General features: G+C 45.0%; 1 protein-coding gene across 1 annotated transcript in view; it reads right to left on the reverse strand.

Moving 5' to 3' along the window:
- LOC138274708 (protein brambleberry-like) overlaps window positions 1-16678 on the reverse strand; it is a 117812-nt gene that overhangs the window by 66353 nt on the left and 34781 nt on the right. The window contains exons 4-5 of the mRNA XM_069219015.1: window positions 4108-4293; window positions 3465-3687 (exon numbers count right to left, since the gene is read on the reverse strand). Of these exons, the coding sequence (XP_069075116.1) occupies window positions 3465-3687; window positions 4108-4293 (409 nt within the window). The remainder of the gene's footprint in view (window positions 1-3464; window positions 3688-4107; window positions 4294-16678) is intronic.

Raw genomic sequence — 16678 nt, forward strand, 5'->3', positions numbered from 1 at the left:
GGGGGAACTAGGAAACCCTAAAGTAAGTACCACAATGCCCCCAGCGACCAGGAAAAAAGGACTAAGTTACTGGATTTTCCCCAAACCACCCAAAGGACTGAAAATAAGGATAATGCAACACCCAGACAAGACTGGAAGAAACCAGCTGTGGATTCCTGAGGAGAAAGGCCTGAAAAGAGGGGGACCAAGTCCAGAGGTCGCAGAAGTGTCCGGTGATGGCAGGAGCCACTACCTACCAGTCTCTGGTTGTAGGAATTGGTCGACGGTAGGACAAAGACGGTCAGCAATGCAGCCATGGAGTCGGTGAAGAGTTCCTGGAGGGTGCAGTTGACGTCCCACACCGGATGGAAGATTGCAGTCTGTCCGTGGCATGAAAAAGCCACCAACAAGCCTTGGCAAAAGCATGAGTCGCGGTAGACAAAAAGTGGAGCTGCCGGGGACCAGCAAGGTCCAGGAGGACTCAACCCAAGTCCCAGCAGACCCTCAGCGATGCAGAGAGTCATAGAAGAAAAGGCAGCTCCCACTGGAAAAGGTCGCAGAGGAGCCCACACGGCACAATTGAAGAAGGGTCGCACGCCGCAGGAGAAGCACGCAGAGGGCTTTGCGTAACAGGGAACAGTGCAGGGGCTATACAAAGCCTGAAGATCCCTTGGAGGAGATGCCAACAAGCCTTGGTAGCTGCAAGAGACGCGGTGTACAGGGGTACTGTGCTGCTTGGGAAGGCAAGGGCTTACCTTCCCCAAAGTTGAACAGCTGCCAGAGAGGAGGGGACCACTCCAGGACACCACCTGTGATGCAGTATCTACGCAGCTCAAGATGAGGGGAGATCCATGCAGCCGGTCGTCGTTGCGTGCGGATGCAGGGGAGTGACTCCTTCACTCCAAGGGAGATTCCTTCTTCGGCAGACTTAAGACTTTCCGCCCTCAGAGGATACACAGCGAGGGAAATGTTGCAGAAGCTGGAAGGAGCCGTGGAAACAATGTTGCAAGCAGAGTTGTGGATGCAGATTGTCGTTTCCTGGAGGGTCCAGTTGCAGTTCCGTTGGTTAGAAGTTGAAGTAAACGATGCAGAGGAATCCTGCTGGAGTCTTGCTTGTCGAATCTGAGGACCCAACCAAGAGGGAGACCCTAAATAGCCCTGGAAAAGACGATTGGTCACCTAGCCAGGTGACCACCTATTAGCAGGGGGCTCTGACGTCATCTGCCTGACCTGGCCACTCAGATGCTCCCAGAGGCCTCTGCCCACCTTGAATTCAAGGTGGCAGAATCAAGAGACCCTCTGGAGGGGGTCTGGGCACCAGCCCTGGGGTGGTGATGGACAGGGGAGCGGTCACTCCCCTTTCCATTGTCTAATTTCAAGCCATAGCAGGAACTAGAGGTCCCTGAACTGGTGCAAACTGGTTTAAGCACAGAGGGCACCAAATGTGCCCTTCAAAGCTTACCAGTGGCTTGGGGAGGGTACCCTTCCCACGCCATAAAACACCTACTTCCAAAATGAGAGGGTGTTGCACACCCACCCCTCCGGCCACCCCCCAAAGGAAATCCTTTGTTCTGCCTTCCTGGGCTTGAGCTGATCAAGCAGCAGGAGGGCAGGAACCTGTCTGAGGGATGACAGCAGCTTGGGCTGCCCGGAAAACCTCAGAAGGCTGGTAGGAACAATGCTGAGGGTCCTCTAAGGACCCCCCAGAAGTGCATGGAATCATACTGCCAATACTTGCAAAAGTATTGGGGTATGATTCCAACATGTTTTATACCAAACATGCCTAGGTTTGGAGTTACCATTATGTAGCTGGACATAGGTAGTGACCTATGTCCAGTACACGCATAAAATGGCATCCCTGCACTCACGAAGTCCATGAAATGGAGCTGGAGTTCATGGGGTTACCTCTGCTCATGCAGGAGTGCCTTCACACACAGGTACCTGCACCCTGCCCTCTGGGCTAGGAGGGCCTACCATAGGGGTGACTTACAGTGACCTGGTGCAGTGACCTGCAATGAAAGGGATGCATGAACCGTTTCAAGCAGCCTGCAATGGCAGGTCTGCAGACACATTTTACACGGGCTTCCATGGGTTGCATAATGCATGCTGCAGCCCATGGGGAACCCCTGGTGCCCCAATGCCCTGGGTGCCTACGTACCATATACTAGGGACTTACATGGGGGCACCAGTATGCCAAATGTGGGGTGTGTGAAGTCCAAGGAACCAAGTTTAAAGGGAGAAAGCATAGTCACGTGGGTCCTGGTTAGCAGGATCCTAGTGCACCAGGCAAAACATACTAACAGGCAGAAAGTGGGGGGTAACCATGCCAGAAAGAGGGTACTTTCCTACATCATGGACCTGTTGCATGGCGTGGCACCTACACCACCTCTGCTGCTACAGAAAACCCGAGTCCACAACTGCCCAGGAGAAGACAACCACGGATCCCAGTCTGCCATACTGCAACTGTGACATGACCCAAGAGGCGGGGCAGTCTTCGCAAATCTGTTTGCACTGCCAGAGAACTCGCATGTGACCACAACAAGGGAAGACGAACACACATGCTGAAAAGGGCTTCAACAGCCAGGTAACAAGGAGCTATGCATGAAAGACAGACTATCTTGCACCTGGAACTGCGTTGTTCAACCAGACCGGTGGGCAGCCAGACTGAACAGATCTATGGGTCCATCGCACTGGGCCAGGGATTTTATAGCTATATTAGAAAACTGCCCCTCATACAGTTCTCGCCTGACATTCTGCCTAGACAGGTGAGGGCTACAGCCATAGCAGGCCTCTAGCAAGTAAATAAACCAAATACCAGAATACCATTACTATGTATAGCATGACAAGCATGTCCATTCCTCTAATATTTGAACATGTTAATTGCCCTCATGTGCCAAACATGGCAATCCCTCCACCAAACACATGAATCCTCCCAAAGTACTAAAATGCCCATTTCACTATGACACCAATCCATACCTTTCCTTTGGGCGCACACCTTGTGATTGTAGGCAATATCCTCTTGAATCATCCTTGCTCCCTTTCGTCATGCACAGTTATAGTGTCAAATAAGCACATTTTATATTCAAAGTGTTCATTTGGCTCCATCCATTATCCAGACATTAATTCCACTCTCCATTCTACCTAACAAGTAGACACACGCACACACACATACATACTGATCATGCCAACCAACACTAGACTCTAATGTCCCAGATACATTTCAGCCATGGACTAAACACAATTTGCCAGTTTGGAAGCAGTCAAATGAAGGACAGTGTGCTGCTCTTCTACTTACAATCACCATTCCCAGATCTCCTTTCACCTCACGCAAAGACATGCTCTGCGTGCAGATTTAATCAAATGCACACCACCCATTGCAATAACTACCTTGATAGTGTCAATGTTCATATTTCCTAATGTCCCACCAGGGCTGGTCCTACACTACAGTGACATGACAAATAACCTATTAGTTTAATTGCTCTCACCCATTTTCTTGGTGATTCCCTCGATAAGCTGGGCTACGAGCTGGTGGCCACTGGCGATTAGGGCCTTCTCCTGAGCCAGTTGATCTAAATTGTCATTGATAGATGTCTCCATCTTCTTCTGGCTATCCTGCAGCTTTTCTTGCTGAGATAGGAGATCCTCCTGGCTGCTCACCACCTTCTCTAGAGATTCCGACGTCAGTTCCTTGAGTTCCTGCTGGCCCTCCTATTAAGACACAAGAGTCCCGTCACATGGCAGTTGTATGCCACAGAGGCTTTTTGTGCCTTCAGTAAAGCAAATTTCCCAAGGTATAGTTCTCGTCTTAACAATATAGGTATAATGGTAAAGTGCTAAACCATGGGTGGAAAAAAAGAAGCCAAGTTCCTCACTTAATCAGCGAGATGAAACACTTACAATTGTTTAAGCAGTCTATAAAACCATAAATTAATTTCCGATAGCCTACTGTTATTACTGCATGATCAACGGGGACATCAATCAAGCAAGGAATTACTAAGTGTCTCATGTTACTATCCCACGCAATTCAGTGTCAAGAAATGAGGCCACATCAAATAAAATATGAACCTAGTCAATTTGCACAACGTTCAGAGAAAAAGAAGAGGACAACATACAATTTCCAATAAATACCTTAAGTAGCTGCATTGCTTCCAGCTGGTTCATAGCAGTGGACACCAGCGTGTTGACCGTGAGCTCAGTTCGACGTCTGAAGTGCAGCTGTCGAGCAGCATAGCACACTGCACGGGCGCGGTTACTGACAATGTGGTAGGCATTCCAGGTATTTGGGTCCATCCCCTGGGTACATTCTGCTAGGGTCTATTGGGCGAAAGAAAGATTAGTTGGACCAAAAATACAGATAAGAACAGGACAATGGGAGATTAAGGAAGAGTAAGAAAGTTATTTATGGTATTAAGGAATGTTGGATTCACCATGGACGAGGTCATGGAGGTGTGGAAATACACACGCTAGAAAAGCAAGCAAGAACAATGATACTAGACATGGGACCAAGGAGAGATGAACTCTGCACATAGACTGACTGGAACTCACACATTAGGTTCAATTTTGCAAGGCCTAGATGCTCTACACACCCATCACTCCCTTATAGAGGCCCACCAAAGAAAAATCCCACAAATTCCCAAAATGTTCACTCTTACATGGGTCAGAACTCAAAAGCCATTTCTCACAACTCTGGTGAATCCGCTTGCCCAGGGAAACCCCATATTCTGCAGATTATAGTGTCAACCTCCAGGAGACAGGCTATGGCAACTAGTTTGCTACGCAAAAAACATACAAGCAACTCACAGGCAACCATTAATTACACATCAGGTCATGTTGGTAGCAAAGTCTAAGGGTTTCAAAATGTCCAACCCAAGAAAATAAACTATGATTGCAAATATCAGTAAGCCAGCACATTACATTTGTATGTATTTATGGAGTATTTGGAGCACAAATACTGCATCAGGGTTCCTGGAAACAGCAGGAAGCACAAGCAGCACATGGTGGCACAGACCAATGGAGGGCTGCGCTTTTTTGGTCATATTACAGTTAATGATTAAAGAACTCTGTTCACTAGAGTTTGGGAGTCTGAAACTGTACAGTATGATCATGCTGATGAGTTAACTGCTGATACGAAGGAATGTTTTGTGTCAACTGATTCAGGTGCCAGGGCCAATGAGTAGTCCAGAGGCTCCAGAACCTGGAGTTAGGAGCTACGGATGTATGGGGAAGGGTGTGATGCACATTAAGAGGGAGTATGTAACAGGTGATGGGGTGAATGGGATGAGAAAGTTAAGGCCTTAGTTACCCGAGTGCCCTTGAGAACAACCTGTACAGGATCTCACTGGAATGCTTAGAGCTTGCAGTAGTGTATTCTGTTGAAGATGGGGACTTTTACGAAGTGTTTTATTGTATGAAAGGTGAGACGGGGAAACATTTGAATGCTTACAAATGACGGCGTGCAGAGACTGTTGTCATGGTAATTGTAGTCGCACATCACATTTCAGTGTCACAAGGGAGAAGGAAAGGGCGAACGTCAGAGGAGGCAGAAGGTGTAAGATGGTTTTGTAGAAGTTGATGAAGGGAACACGAAGAACAGGATCTCTATTGTAAATAGGGAGAGCATCAGGCAGTGTCCCCCACACAGTACTGGAACCAGCTTCCAAATTTAGCTGGCGATTGAGCAATAAAGTAAAAACTTTGACATCTATGATATCGCCGGGAGTGACGTTATGTCTGGCACTGAGATAGCCACAAGAATGACAGGGAAGAGGTGACTATGGATACAACACAATATTAACCCCAAAACATAGGTTTAGCTATCCAGAGTCAAAGGCAACAGTGTCTCAATACATCAGGAGCATAAAGTGAAATAGGTAGATCACATTTAGCAAAGAGTGGGTGCACAAATCAAGACATCGAAGTAAAACAAACATGTTAATAACTACTTTTTTTATAGACTGCTTTATATCACACATTTGATGTGTGTAACAGACATTTATCTTACCTAAGACCACTGTAAGATTTGATTCTGCAGCAATTTCCATATACTTGTGCATTTTCTAGCAGCGTAAATTCAGATTCGGCAAGCCTGCCACACTTTGGCCTACTATTCCCAGATAACCCAGTGGCCCTGAAAATGATTTGTGGACATTTCACTGAGGGGCAAACACTGGCACACTCGATGCCGGTGATTGCACCCACCCCCTCCACACGCTGCCCATGGGCATTCCACCACCTCCAACTGCAGCTCTCTTTAATTAAGTGCTACAGTGCAGGTGGCGAAAGATCAGTCAGCCCAAAAATAAGTGGTACAAAGACTGCATATCACTGAAAATATCCCTTTTTTATTACTCTATGCACTGACGTCATAAGGATAGAAGGCAGTGTAGGCCCTTCCACCTCGGCCTGTGAGCTGTAAGTCACAGTAGACTTAAGTCAACAGTAAGGATTTAATTGACTGAGCCATCATACGTAGTGCAATATAAAAAGTGATATGTGGAAGAAAGATTAGAATTTATCATACAACAGGAAGCAATATTATGTGGGGGGAACTCACGCAGGCAGGTGCTGACCAGGGTGGAGCCTGGCAGTTCCAAGGTAAAGCAGGGGGCCCTACTCATGCCTGCTTATACATACCAGGGAGTGGGGATAATATTGCTATCATACCCTTAACACGTGGGCTGCAAATCACAAATTGTTATATGGTGTGTTTTTTGGAACTATATAGGAGGAAGTTAAAAAAAAAAAAAAAAAAGCACAGCTGTTAGATAACGTTCAGCCATAAAGCTCTGCCATTTATGTCCCACTTAAATGCATGCTATTAAAAGCCTGGTTTTGGGGTTTCCGTAAGGGCACGTACAAAGGATGACAACAGAGTAAAGTTTTTAACCTTCCATTTAAACTTACAACTGTAGATTCTCAAAGGTTCTGGAACCCATCTGCAGACTGATTTCATATCCATAATTAAATAGATGTATTTTCTAAAGGGTAGTGAGGCCCTTCATATTATTTGCTGCTTTGACATTTAATTTTACTTTTTACCACGTCCTCCGACATCCTTTTGTCAATAACTGCAACTCCCTGCTCTGTGTGCAATGGCTTCAAAATCATTTTTATTGCACATTAAATATAAGAAAGTAATAAACATTTTAAAAAACATACTTATTTCCTATACAAATGTTGCACTGTGTACCTTATAAATAACTACAGCTGAAGGTAATTGTTGGAAGCTGGCTCTTTATATGATATATCTAAAGGAGATATATTGTGTAAAGACTCCAGGGGTTCCCTTATTAGGGTACAGGGGCTTGCTCTAGCAATCTCACAGTGCTCTTTAAGGGGGCGAGGGCGGGGGTGTTATGCCATTAATTGTATTTGACCACTGACTTTGTGTTTCACCACTGCGCATATTAGTTGTTCAATGTTCACCAGTAGCACATTACATGTTGTATTCAGTTTAGCTGCCTATTGGCTTTAACGTGGCATTAGACTATTCAGGTTAGCTGCCTATTGACTTAATCGTGGCAGTAGACATTGCAGTTGAGATATTGCAGATGAGCTGTGTTTTTCCACATGGTAAACTAAGCTTGTGTTTTTCTCTCACCGAACCCTAGCATGATAAGGGAGCGCACATTATGTTTTTTCCCCCCTCTACTCAGCCTTGAGAAGGGGAACGAGCTGTGGAGACTTGGCCACCCTCCGACGCTGGTTTTTATTTTCTCCCAACTCTGATCTACAGTAGCCAGCACTTTTTTTTATAATTCTTCTCTAAAGGGGGGGGGGGGAAGAGGGCTTTCTAGAACGTTCTCCATTCAAAGGCTATAAAACAGATGACTTTGTTCAGTAGCATGGAATTCCGAGACATCAGTCAGGAGCTGGCGCCAGCTGCTTGACGTTGTCCCGTGGGGGTGGAAAATGTATTTCTCGTAGGTGAACAGGAGTCATCAACTTACAGGCATGAGAAAGATGAAGAGCAGTGATAGGCCTTACTACGCTGATGAATTTTTACTTTTATTCTTTGCTCTGAAGTTATGCTATAATATAATCACATATTTGCTGTGTACATTGCAATTGAGAATCGCTTTGATAGATTTTCCTTTCATTGCTGTGACTATTTTTAATTGTGTGCCTCCAACTTACTAATCTCTTCTCTCAGGAACCTTGTGGTGAAGTAATAATAATAAATGTCTTCTCTAAACTAAGAAGTGCATTCCAGAGATTGTTTTCAGCTCGGTCTGAAGTGTAAATCAAAATATTTTGTCGAGTCGGCAGTCTGGGAGTGGAATTGGAGATTGGAAGTGCACGATTTAAAAGTGTAATTGTTTTGTTTTTTTAGAGATTTAAAGTAAGCATGGCAGACCAAGTTTGAAAATGCATGTGAAGTTAAACTGCCTAATGGTGCCTGTGAGAAACAGGTTTCCTTGTTTTATCAGGACTTTGAGTTTTGGGATGAGTGTTTGGATAAAACAAAAGTGTCTTCATATTTAGAAAATGTGCTTTTTGAAAGAAATGATGTTCTTTTTGTTCTTGACAGAAGGGTTTGGATACTTTTGTCTGCTTACAGAAAAATGCATGAGAGATGTAAGCAGTTAGAACATGAAAATAAGAATTTACGTGAGCAAATTAGCCAGAACAAATTGTTGCTTGATAAAACTGAAATCTCCAAAGTTGTTGCAGGAGAATCTGGCTTTTTACATTCCAGTAATGAGGAGGTTAAAAAGGTGGGGGCCAGTGTGAGTCTCATGAGCAGAGCGTAGATCTCTGTGCGCAGAGCCGCCCACAGTTTTTGGCAGGGGTTAAAGTACATTCCTTAAAAGATTACACTGAGCACAACGTTGACGATGTTCTATTCAGACCGCTTTTGCAAAGTACGATGTGTAAAATGAATTCAGACAAGGCAGAGATACTGTCGCAAAATGTGCAGTTTCTGGGAATTCAGTGGAATCCAGAAAATACAGATGTTGCCACAGGTAAAACAAAAGATTTTAGAGTTTCTTACTATTTGCACTGCGCAAGAGACACCAAGTTTCATGAGCTGGTTTGATTTTTGGAAACAGTATAGCCCTCATCTGAGTAAAATCTGAACACTTTGGTACAAAGTAACTAGGAAAAAACATGAGTTTGAATGGAGTGAGAAGCAGCTGCGTGCTTTTGATTAGGCAAATGAAATAATTCAGACTTTAGATTTGTGCGCAGTGCTAGAGGGAAACACGGAGTTACATGTAAATCAGGAACAATTTGCCACCTTGCGTATGTGGCAGAAACAGGGGAAAACAAGGGTGCCCCTGGAGTTTTGGATTAGAAAATTATCTGACTTTGTGGAGCGCTGTACTCCTTTTGAAAAACTTTTTTTTACTCATTACTGGCCTCTAGTGAATACTGAGCAAATGACATTTAATGATAATGTAATTCTGAAACCTGAACTACCAATCATGCAGTGGGTGATGAGTTCACCTAAATCTCACAGTATAGGACAGGCACAAGAGGCTAGTATCATACAAAACAGGGCTCATGTAGGACCTACAGGCACTACAGCCCTACATGAACATGTGTCACAAGTCCCTTTACAGGATGAGGAGAGGGTGCAGGAGGTACCACAGGCAAAAGAGTCACTAGTGAAATTGAGTGCACCATTTGAATTCTTGTCCCCGGAGGATAAAAAGGGTGCTTGTTTGACTAATGATTAATTGAAATGCGTGAGTACTAAAAGACAATGGAAAGCAGTGTTATACAATCCAGTTACTGAAAAGTTGTTGTCTACCACAGGAGAAGGAAAAAGTAACCAATATGCAGACTTGTACAATGTGTGTCAGACTTTAAAGCAAGAGCTGCTGGAGACGTGTCATTTTTTACACTGTTTCTTGGTTCACTGCCAATGGATTAGCCGTTTGGTTTTCCACATGGCTTGCACAGAACTTGTTAATTAATTGAAAGGAGGTGAGGAGCAAAGAGTTGTGGCAGGAAATGTTAAAACAGAGCATAGTCATAGATGCTCATTGTCCCATTGACTCATTAGAACGCTGGTTCAATTCCCTTGCCGATGTTAAAGAGAAAAGTGCAAAGACAGAAGTGTTAACCCAGAATTTTGACTTTGTGGGGATGGCTAAGTGGGCGCACCAGAAATGTGGACATCTGGGAGAAAAAGCCACTTACAGGTGGGCAGAGATTAGAGGGATGCACATTCCCCTAGATTTGATAAAAACTGTAATTCTGCAATGCCCTATTTGTCAGCACACAAAACAGAGATCTGTCCCACAAACAGTTAAAGGTCAGTTGGGGAGAGGAAAGTTACCAGGACAGATGTGGCAAATTGATTATATTGGACCACTACCGATTAGTTGCGGGTGTCAATACGCCTGCACCGTAGTGGACACTTATTCTGGATACTTGATTGCTGTCCCTTGCAAACGTGCTACTCAGCACAATACTATCAGAACTCTGGATCTGTTAATGTTATACTATGGAGTACCACTCCAGATCCAGAGTGACAATGGATCACACTTCAAAGGCAAATTGGTACAAGATTACTGTTCTCAGCACAATATTGAGTAGATATATCATATTCCTTATTATCCACAGGCCTCGGGACTAATTGAGAGAATGAATGGCTTACTGAAAGCACAACTGCGAAAATTATCTGATGGAACTTTGAAAAACTGGAGAGAGCATTTAAATGAAGCCCTCCAGATTCTGAACAATAGACCATTAACAAATGCTGAAACACCCCTGATGCGAATGTTAACTCCAGCTTTGCAAATACAACCACATGTGGCCACCAATACCATCACATACTGGGAAACAAAGCCTGGAGCCTTAGCCCCTTACAGAGCCACACCCGAAGCTGCAGGTCTTGACCTACATCCTTTACAAGCTTACAGACTGAAACCACGAGACATAGCTTTGTGTGAAACAGGTGTTAGAGTACAGATTCCCCCAGAGAATTTTGGGTTGATTGCTCCTAGATCTGGATTGGCCCTCCAAGGTATTCAGGTTTTAGGGGGAGTGATTGATGCAGATTACCAAGGAGAAATCACAGTTATTCTGATAACTAGAAGAGAATCTGATTTATTCATACAGATTGGAGACAGAATGGCCCAACTTGTCAGAAGTGCAGTGAATGGAGGTTTGGTAAGGAAGGAGTCTGCCCCAGCCCTTCTGACAGTGCAAGGAAAGGGAAGCTGTGGTGCAGCAGATAAAAATCTCAGTGCTAAGGTGTGGGTTGAACCCCAAAATGGCACTCCAAAAATCATAGCAAAGGGCCCCAACAATGCTCTGTTGATCATGAAACCAGGACAGGAAAAATGGGAACATATTCCAGCTGATAAATGTTATTTGCGAGAATGATCATACTTGTTTCTTTTACAGGTCATACTACAGCTTGTTTGTGTCGCGAGTGTTCTGTGTGGTCTCCTTTTGGGCATGTGCGTGTGGGGTCGGGAGGGACCCAACACACCCAATCTCAACTTGATTGATCGACCACGTCGTGCAACACCTTTACTGCATCTGAATGATAACATTTGAATTCATTTGGCGCAGACCGTGCTCAACAGATCCGATTTTTGCATGGGCGCCATGCGAAGCACTGTGGATGTTTTGTCAACATGTTTAATCGCCATATCAACGTCAACAAACATCTTATTAGAAATTTTCAATGCTACTAATCGCGACAAAGACGTGCAAGAACATGATGTTGAAACCCACTTCAGTCCATATGAGTATTGCAGGGACTGCCAGGAAACAACCAATGAAAAGTGGGATAATCTCACTCAGATAATCACCTACAACATTACTCCCAGTGACATGTGTTACTATAATGTCTTGTAATTCTTGTGACATGGGAAAATACATTCAATTGCACTTAGAAAAGAAAACATCAACTTCTCAAAATTTAATGTGGGAACACCGAATGGACAGACATTGCAAAAATATATCAAATCATATGGTTTGTCGTCATCTAGTGACTGCTGCCAGTCACATTAAACATGACAAGTTGCCAGTTGGCTGGCTGTTTTCGTGTGTTAACTTAACTTTCACTTTCATTCCAGCAAACCTTTCAGGTGGACTGTGTACCTTTACATGAGTAGAACTTATGCTACATCAACTTGCTATTTTAGAGACACTATTCAATCAGTTATTATCCTAATCAGAGTATTTAAGCTTCAGTCTTTTCATTGTAGGTGTATCTAATTTGAAAGGTTATGAGAACAATATGTTCAGCGATTGCTTTTATCATTTAAACCTGATTTGCTTATGTTTTTTTTCTTTCTTTGAAATAAGAGAAAAGTAAACAAAAGTCATTGGTCAGAGGGTGGAGATGTTATGCCATTAATTGTGTTTGACCACTGACTGTTTCACCACTGCGCATATTAGTTGTTCAATGTTCACCAGTAGCACATTACATGTTGTATTCAGTTTAGCTGCCTATTGGCTTTAACGTGGCATTAGACTATTCAGGTTAGCTGCCTATTGACTTTATCGTGGCATTAGACATTGCAGTTGAGACATTGCAGATGAGCTGTGTTTTTCCACATGGTAAACTAAGCTTGTGTTTTTCTCTCACCGAAACCTAGCATGATAAGGGAGCGCACATATTGTTTTTTCCCCCCCTCTACACAGCCTTGGGAAGGGGAACGAGCTGTGGAGACTTGGCCACCCTCCGATGCTTGTTTTTCTTTTCTCCCAACTCTGATCTACAGTAGCCAGCACTTTTTTTTTATAATTCTCCTCTAAGGGGGGGGGGGGGGGGGGGGGGGGGGGGCTTTCTGGAAAGTACTCCATTCAAAGGATATAAAACAGATGACTGTTCAGTAGCGTGGAATTCCGAGACTTCAGTCAGGAGCGGGCGCCAGCTGCCTGACGTCCCGTGGGGGTGGAAAATCCCTTGCAGTTGAACAAATCATATCAACTTGCAGGCATGAGAAAGATGAAGAGCAGCGATAGGCCTTACTACGGTGCTGAATTTTGACTTTTATTCTTTGCTTTGAAGTTATGCTATAATATAATCACATATATTTGCTGTGTACATTGCAATTGAGAATCGCTTTGATATATTTTCCTTTCATTGCTGTGACTATTTTTAATCGTGTGCCTCCAACCTACTAATCTCTTCTCTCAGGAACCTAGTGGTGAAGTAATAATAATAAATGTCTTCTTTAAACTAAGAAGTGCATTCCAGAGATTGTTTTCAGCTCGGTCTGAAGTGTAAATCAAAACAGGGGGTAGAGATGTTTTGGGTCCAACATGGGCTTGGTCTATGGAGGGCTGGGGGACCATGTTGGCACTATTGGCCCACTTCAACTCTGGCTAGGCAGCACAGGTGCAGTGGTATTTTCCAGTATCGGGTTTTCTGTGGTCCAGAGTCCTCACAGTTGTCTTGGGGGTGCCTTCAAGATGCGTGGAAGCAGCTCCGCGGCTCCACAGGAGTTCCTAGCTCTTTCTTGAAGGCAGGCATGCCTCCCAGGTTTTTGGAGGCAAGCAGCTCCCAGGACGAGTCGACTTAGGCACAAATCTACGGGAACAGCAGACAAGCTGGGGGCAAGTCAGGCGCTTCTTCCTCAGACTTTGCTTTTGAGGGTCTTGGGTGCAGCAGTGGCTCCTCCGTGAAAGCACGTCGCACCAATGTTTTTGTGGAGTGAAGAAAAAGGAAAAATAATGCAACGTTATTTTATTTTTCCTTAGGAGCCAGGTTAGGGCGGGGCTGGGCTAGAGGAGGAGTGGAGTGCGCCATAAGTGTGCCTGACCATTTGGCCGGCCGTGTTGGGCTGGTCAAACGGTCTAGCGCACTTCTCCACCCGGCTGTATTGCACAATCGGGTGGAGAAAGTGCACAGGCTCCAACTCCTTGTCACGACTATGATGACAGCAGTGTTGTGTTTGGCTTAGGGGGAGTCTGGGAGACTCTGTGCTTCCGGGAGTTGAGGAAGAGAAGAGGACAAAAGGAGAGACGGAACCATCTCTCCGACAGAAATTGTTTTTTTTTTCCTTTCTTTTATACCCTCCCCCGCCCGACACTCCTGTTGAGTATTAGAGCCACCATGTCTTGGGTGTCGTCCTTCTGGATACGTCTGCAGGAAGTCTGATTTCCTGGTGCCAGGTGCTCCCCTGAATACTAAGTTTAGGGGCATTTTGGGGAGTGTAGAGTAGTAACCAATGGGCTACTCACCCAGGTCACTACACCCCCATATGACCACTTTCTGTGGGAGGTGGGCATTACCCTGTCCTAGAGTTCCTAAATCTGCCAACACCAAAATGTCAGATTTCTAAAGTTGTGTCCACATCAGGCAGCTCGCCTTAGAAATGAGACTGACATGAGGGGTGGACACGCTTTCCCGAATTTCGAGTCTGTCCAGGTGTCAAATGGGCCCTGGAGAAGTTACTCTCTCCTGTGAGTGAAGCCTGATCTGCGTATCAAGTGCGGTGAGCTTCTTTGAAGCCCCCTGTCTTGGAATGCAGGTTATCCTGTTGGGTGGGGTGTGTGTAAACACTTCTTCCAAAGCAGGCTTTGTGACTGACCACCTGAGAGCAAAGGCTTTCACCCTAGGAGGTGAGACTCGTGTCTGGTGGTGGCAGCCTGGCTAAAACTAGTCAGTCCCCATAGAGGTAGAAGGTAGGTTTTCAGGGGGCACCTCTAAGGTGCCCTCTGGGTGTTTGCATTATTAAATCCATCACTGGCCTCAGTGAGGGTTTATTAATATGAGATGTTTGATACCAAAAATCCTTAGTTTCACCAAAGCCATCATGTAGATGGGGAACTCGTAGAGACCAGTGTCCAGCCCATGCACTAAAAATGACTTCCCTGTTCACTCACTATGTCTAAGAATCGACAAAGACATAGCAGGTGTGTTAAAAAGGAGGTCTTTGGTTGGCAGTCAGGTTACCCCGTCCAAGCAAGGACCCACTCTCTAGTCAGGGTAAGTCACACAATCCATATTATCCTGTGCCCACGCTCTGGTAGCTTGGCACGGAGCAGTCAGGCTTAACTTAGAAGGCAATATGTAAAGTATTTGTGCAATAAATCATGCAATAACACAGTGTAACACCAGAAAAATACACCACAGTGTTTAGAAAAATATAGAATATTTAACTGGTTAGATGCAGGTCAAAACGATCATTATTCAACAAGTCCACATTGAAATATCACTTAGAAAATGATAAAAGGAGTCTTTAGTCTTTAAAAAGCAACAAGTGTCTCTTGCAAGCACAAAGTACCTGCTTTGCATTCAAAATCTCCACAAGGGACCACAAAGGAGGAGAAGTGTGGAAAACGGGGAGGTGTGCGTCAATTTTTCCGGTGCACACAGACGATGAGTCGTTGAGTTTTCACGCAGGACAGGCTTTGCGTCAATTTTCCGGCGCAAAGGCTTGGATCTTCTGGGGATGATGCGTGGAAATCCTGGGTATGCAGGACAAAGTCACAGGAACTGCGTCGATCCGGTGGGCGATGCATGGAAATTTCTGCTGCACAGCTGGCGCTTGTGGCGATTCCTCGCAGGAGGTCGTGCTGCGTCATTCCGGCTCAGCTATGCGTCGATTCCGTGGGCCATGCGAAGTTCCAGTTACAACGCTGGCGTTACTTCTATCTCTACCTCAGGGAGCCAGGCTGCGTTGATCTGGTTCAGCGTGTAGTGATTTTTTTTACCGCAATGCAGGCTGTGTCGTTTCTTGCAAGCTGTGTGTTGATTTTCACCGCACAAGGAGTTCTTTGCAGAGATTAAGTCTTTTTGGTGCTGAGACTTCAGAAAACAGGAGGCAAGCTCAATCCAAGCCCTTGGAGAACAATTCTCAGCAGAGCCAGAGGGCAGCAAGGCAGCAGTCCTTCTCAGAAAAGCAGTCCAGGTGAGTCGTTTGGGCAGCCAGGCAGTTCATCTTGGCATGTTGCAGGTTCTGGTTCGGAATTTCTTCCCCAGCAGGTTTCTTGTCCAGAAGTGTCTGAGTTGGTAAGGTCGGAGACCCTGTTTAAATACCCAAATGTGCCTTTGAAGAGGGGGAGACTTCAAAGAGTGGCTTAGAAGTGCACAAGGTCCCCTTTCAGTTCCATCCTGTCTGCCAGGGTCCCATTAGGGAGAGTGGCAGTCCATTGTGTGAGGGCAGGCCACTGTCCTTTGAAATGTAAGTGTCAGGCCCTCCACCCCCCCAGCCCAGGAAGACCCATTCAGTATGCAGATGTGTGCAAGTGTGACTGAGCATCCTGTGTTTGAGGTTGTCTGAGAGAACGCACAGGGGAGCCGTCAACTAAACCTAGCCAGACATGGACTGTAAGGCACAGAAGAATTTAAGTGCAGTGAAATGCTCACTTTCTAAAAATGGCATTTCTAAAATAGTAATATTAAATCCAACTTCACCAGTCAGCAGGACTTTGTATTACCATTCTGGCCATACTAAATATGACCTTGTTACTCCTTTCAGATCAGAATCTACCACTCAAACAGATTATGAGGGTAGCCCTAATATTAACCTATGAAAGGAGCAGGCCTCACAGCAGTGTAAAACGAATTTAGGAGTTTCTCACTACCAGGACATGTAAACTACACAAGTACATGTCCTGCCTTTTGTCTACACAGCACCCTGCCATATGGGTTACTTAAGGCCTACCTTAGGGGTGACATATGTTGAAAAAGGTGAGTTTTAGGCTTGGCAAGTACTTTTAAATGCCAAGTCGAACTGGCAGTGAAAATGCATACACAGGCCTTGCAATGGCAGGCCTG

Source organism: Pleurodeles waltl, chromosome 2_2 (genome assembly GCF_031143425.1).
Source record: "Pleurodeles waltl isolate 20211129_DDA chromosome 2_2, aPleWal1.hap1.20221129, whole genome shotgun sequence".
NCBI lineage: Eukaryota > Metazoa > Chordata > Amphibia > Caudata > Salamandridae > Pleurodeles > Pleurodeles waltl.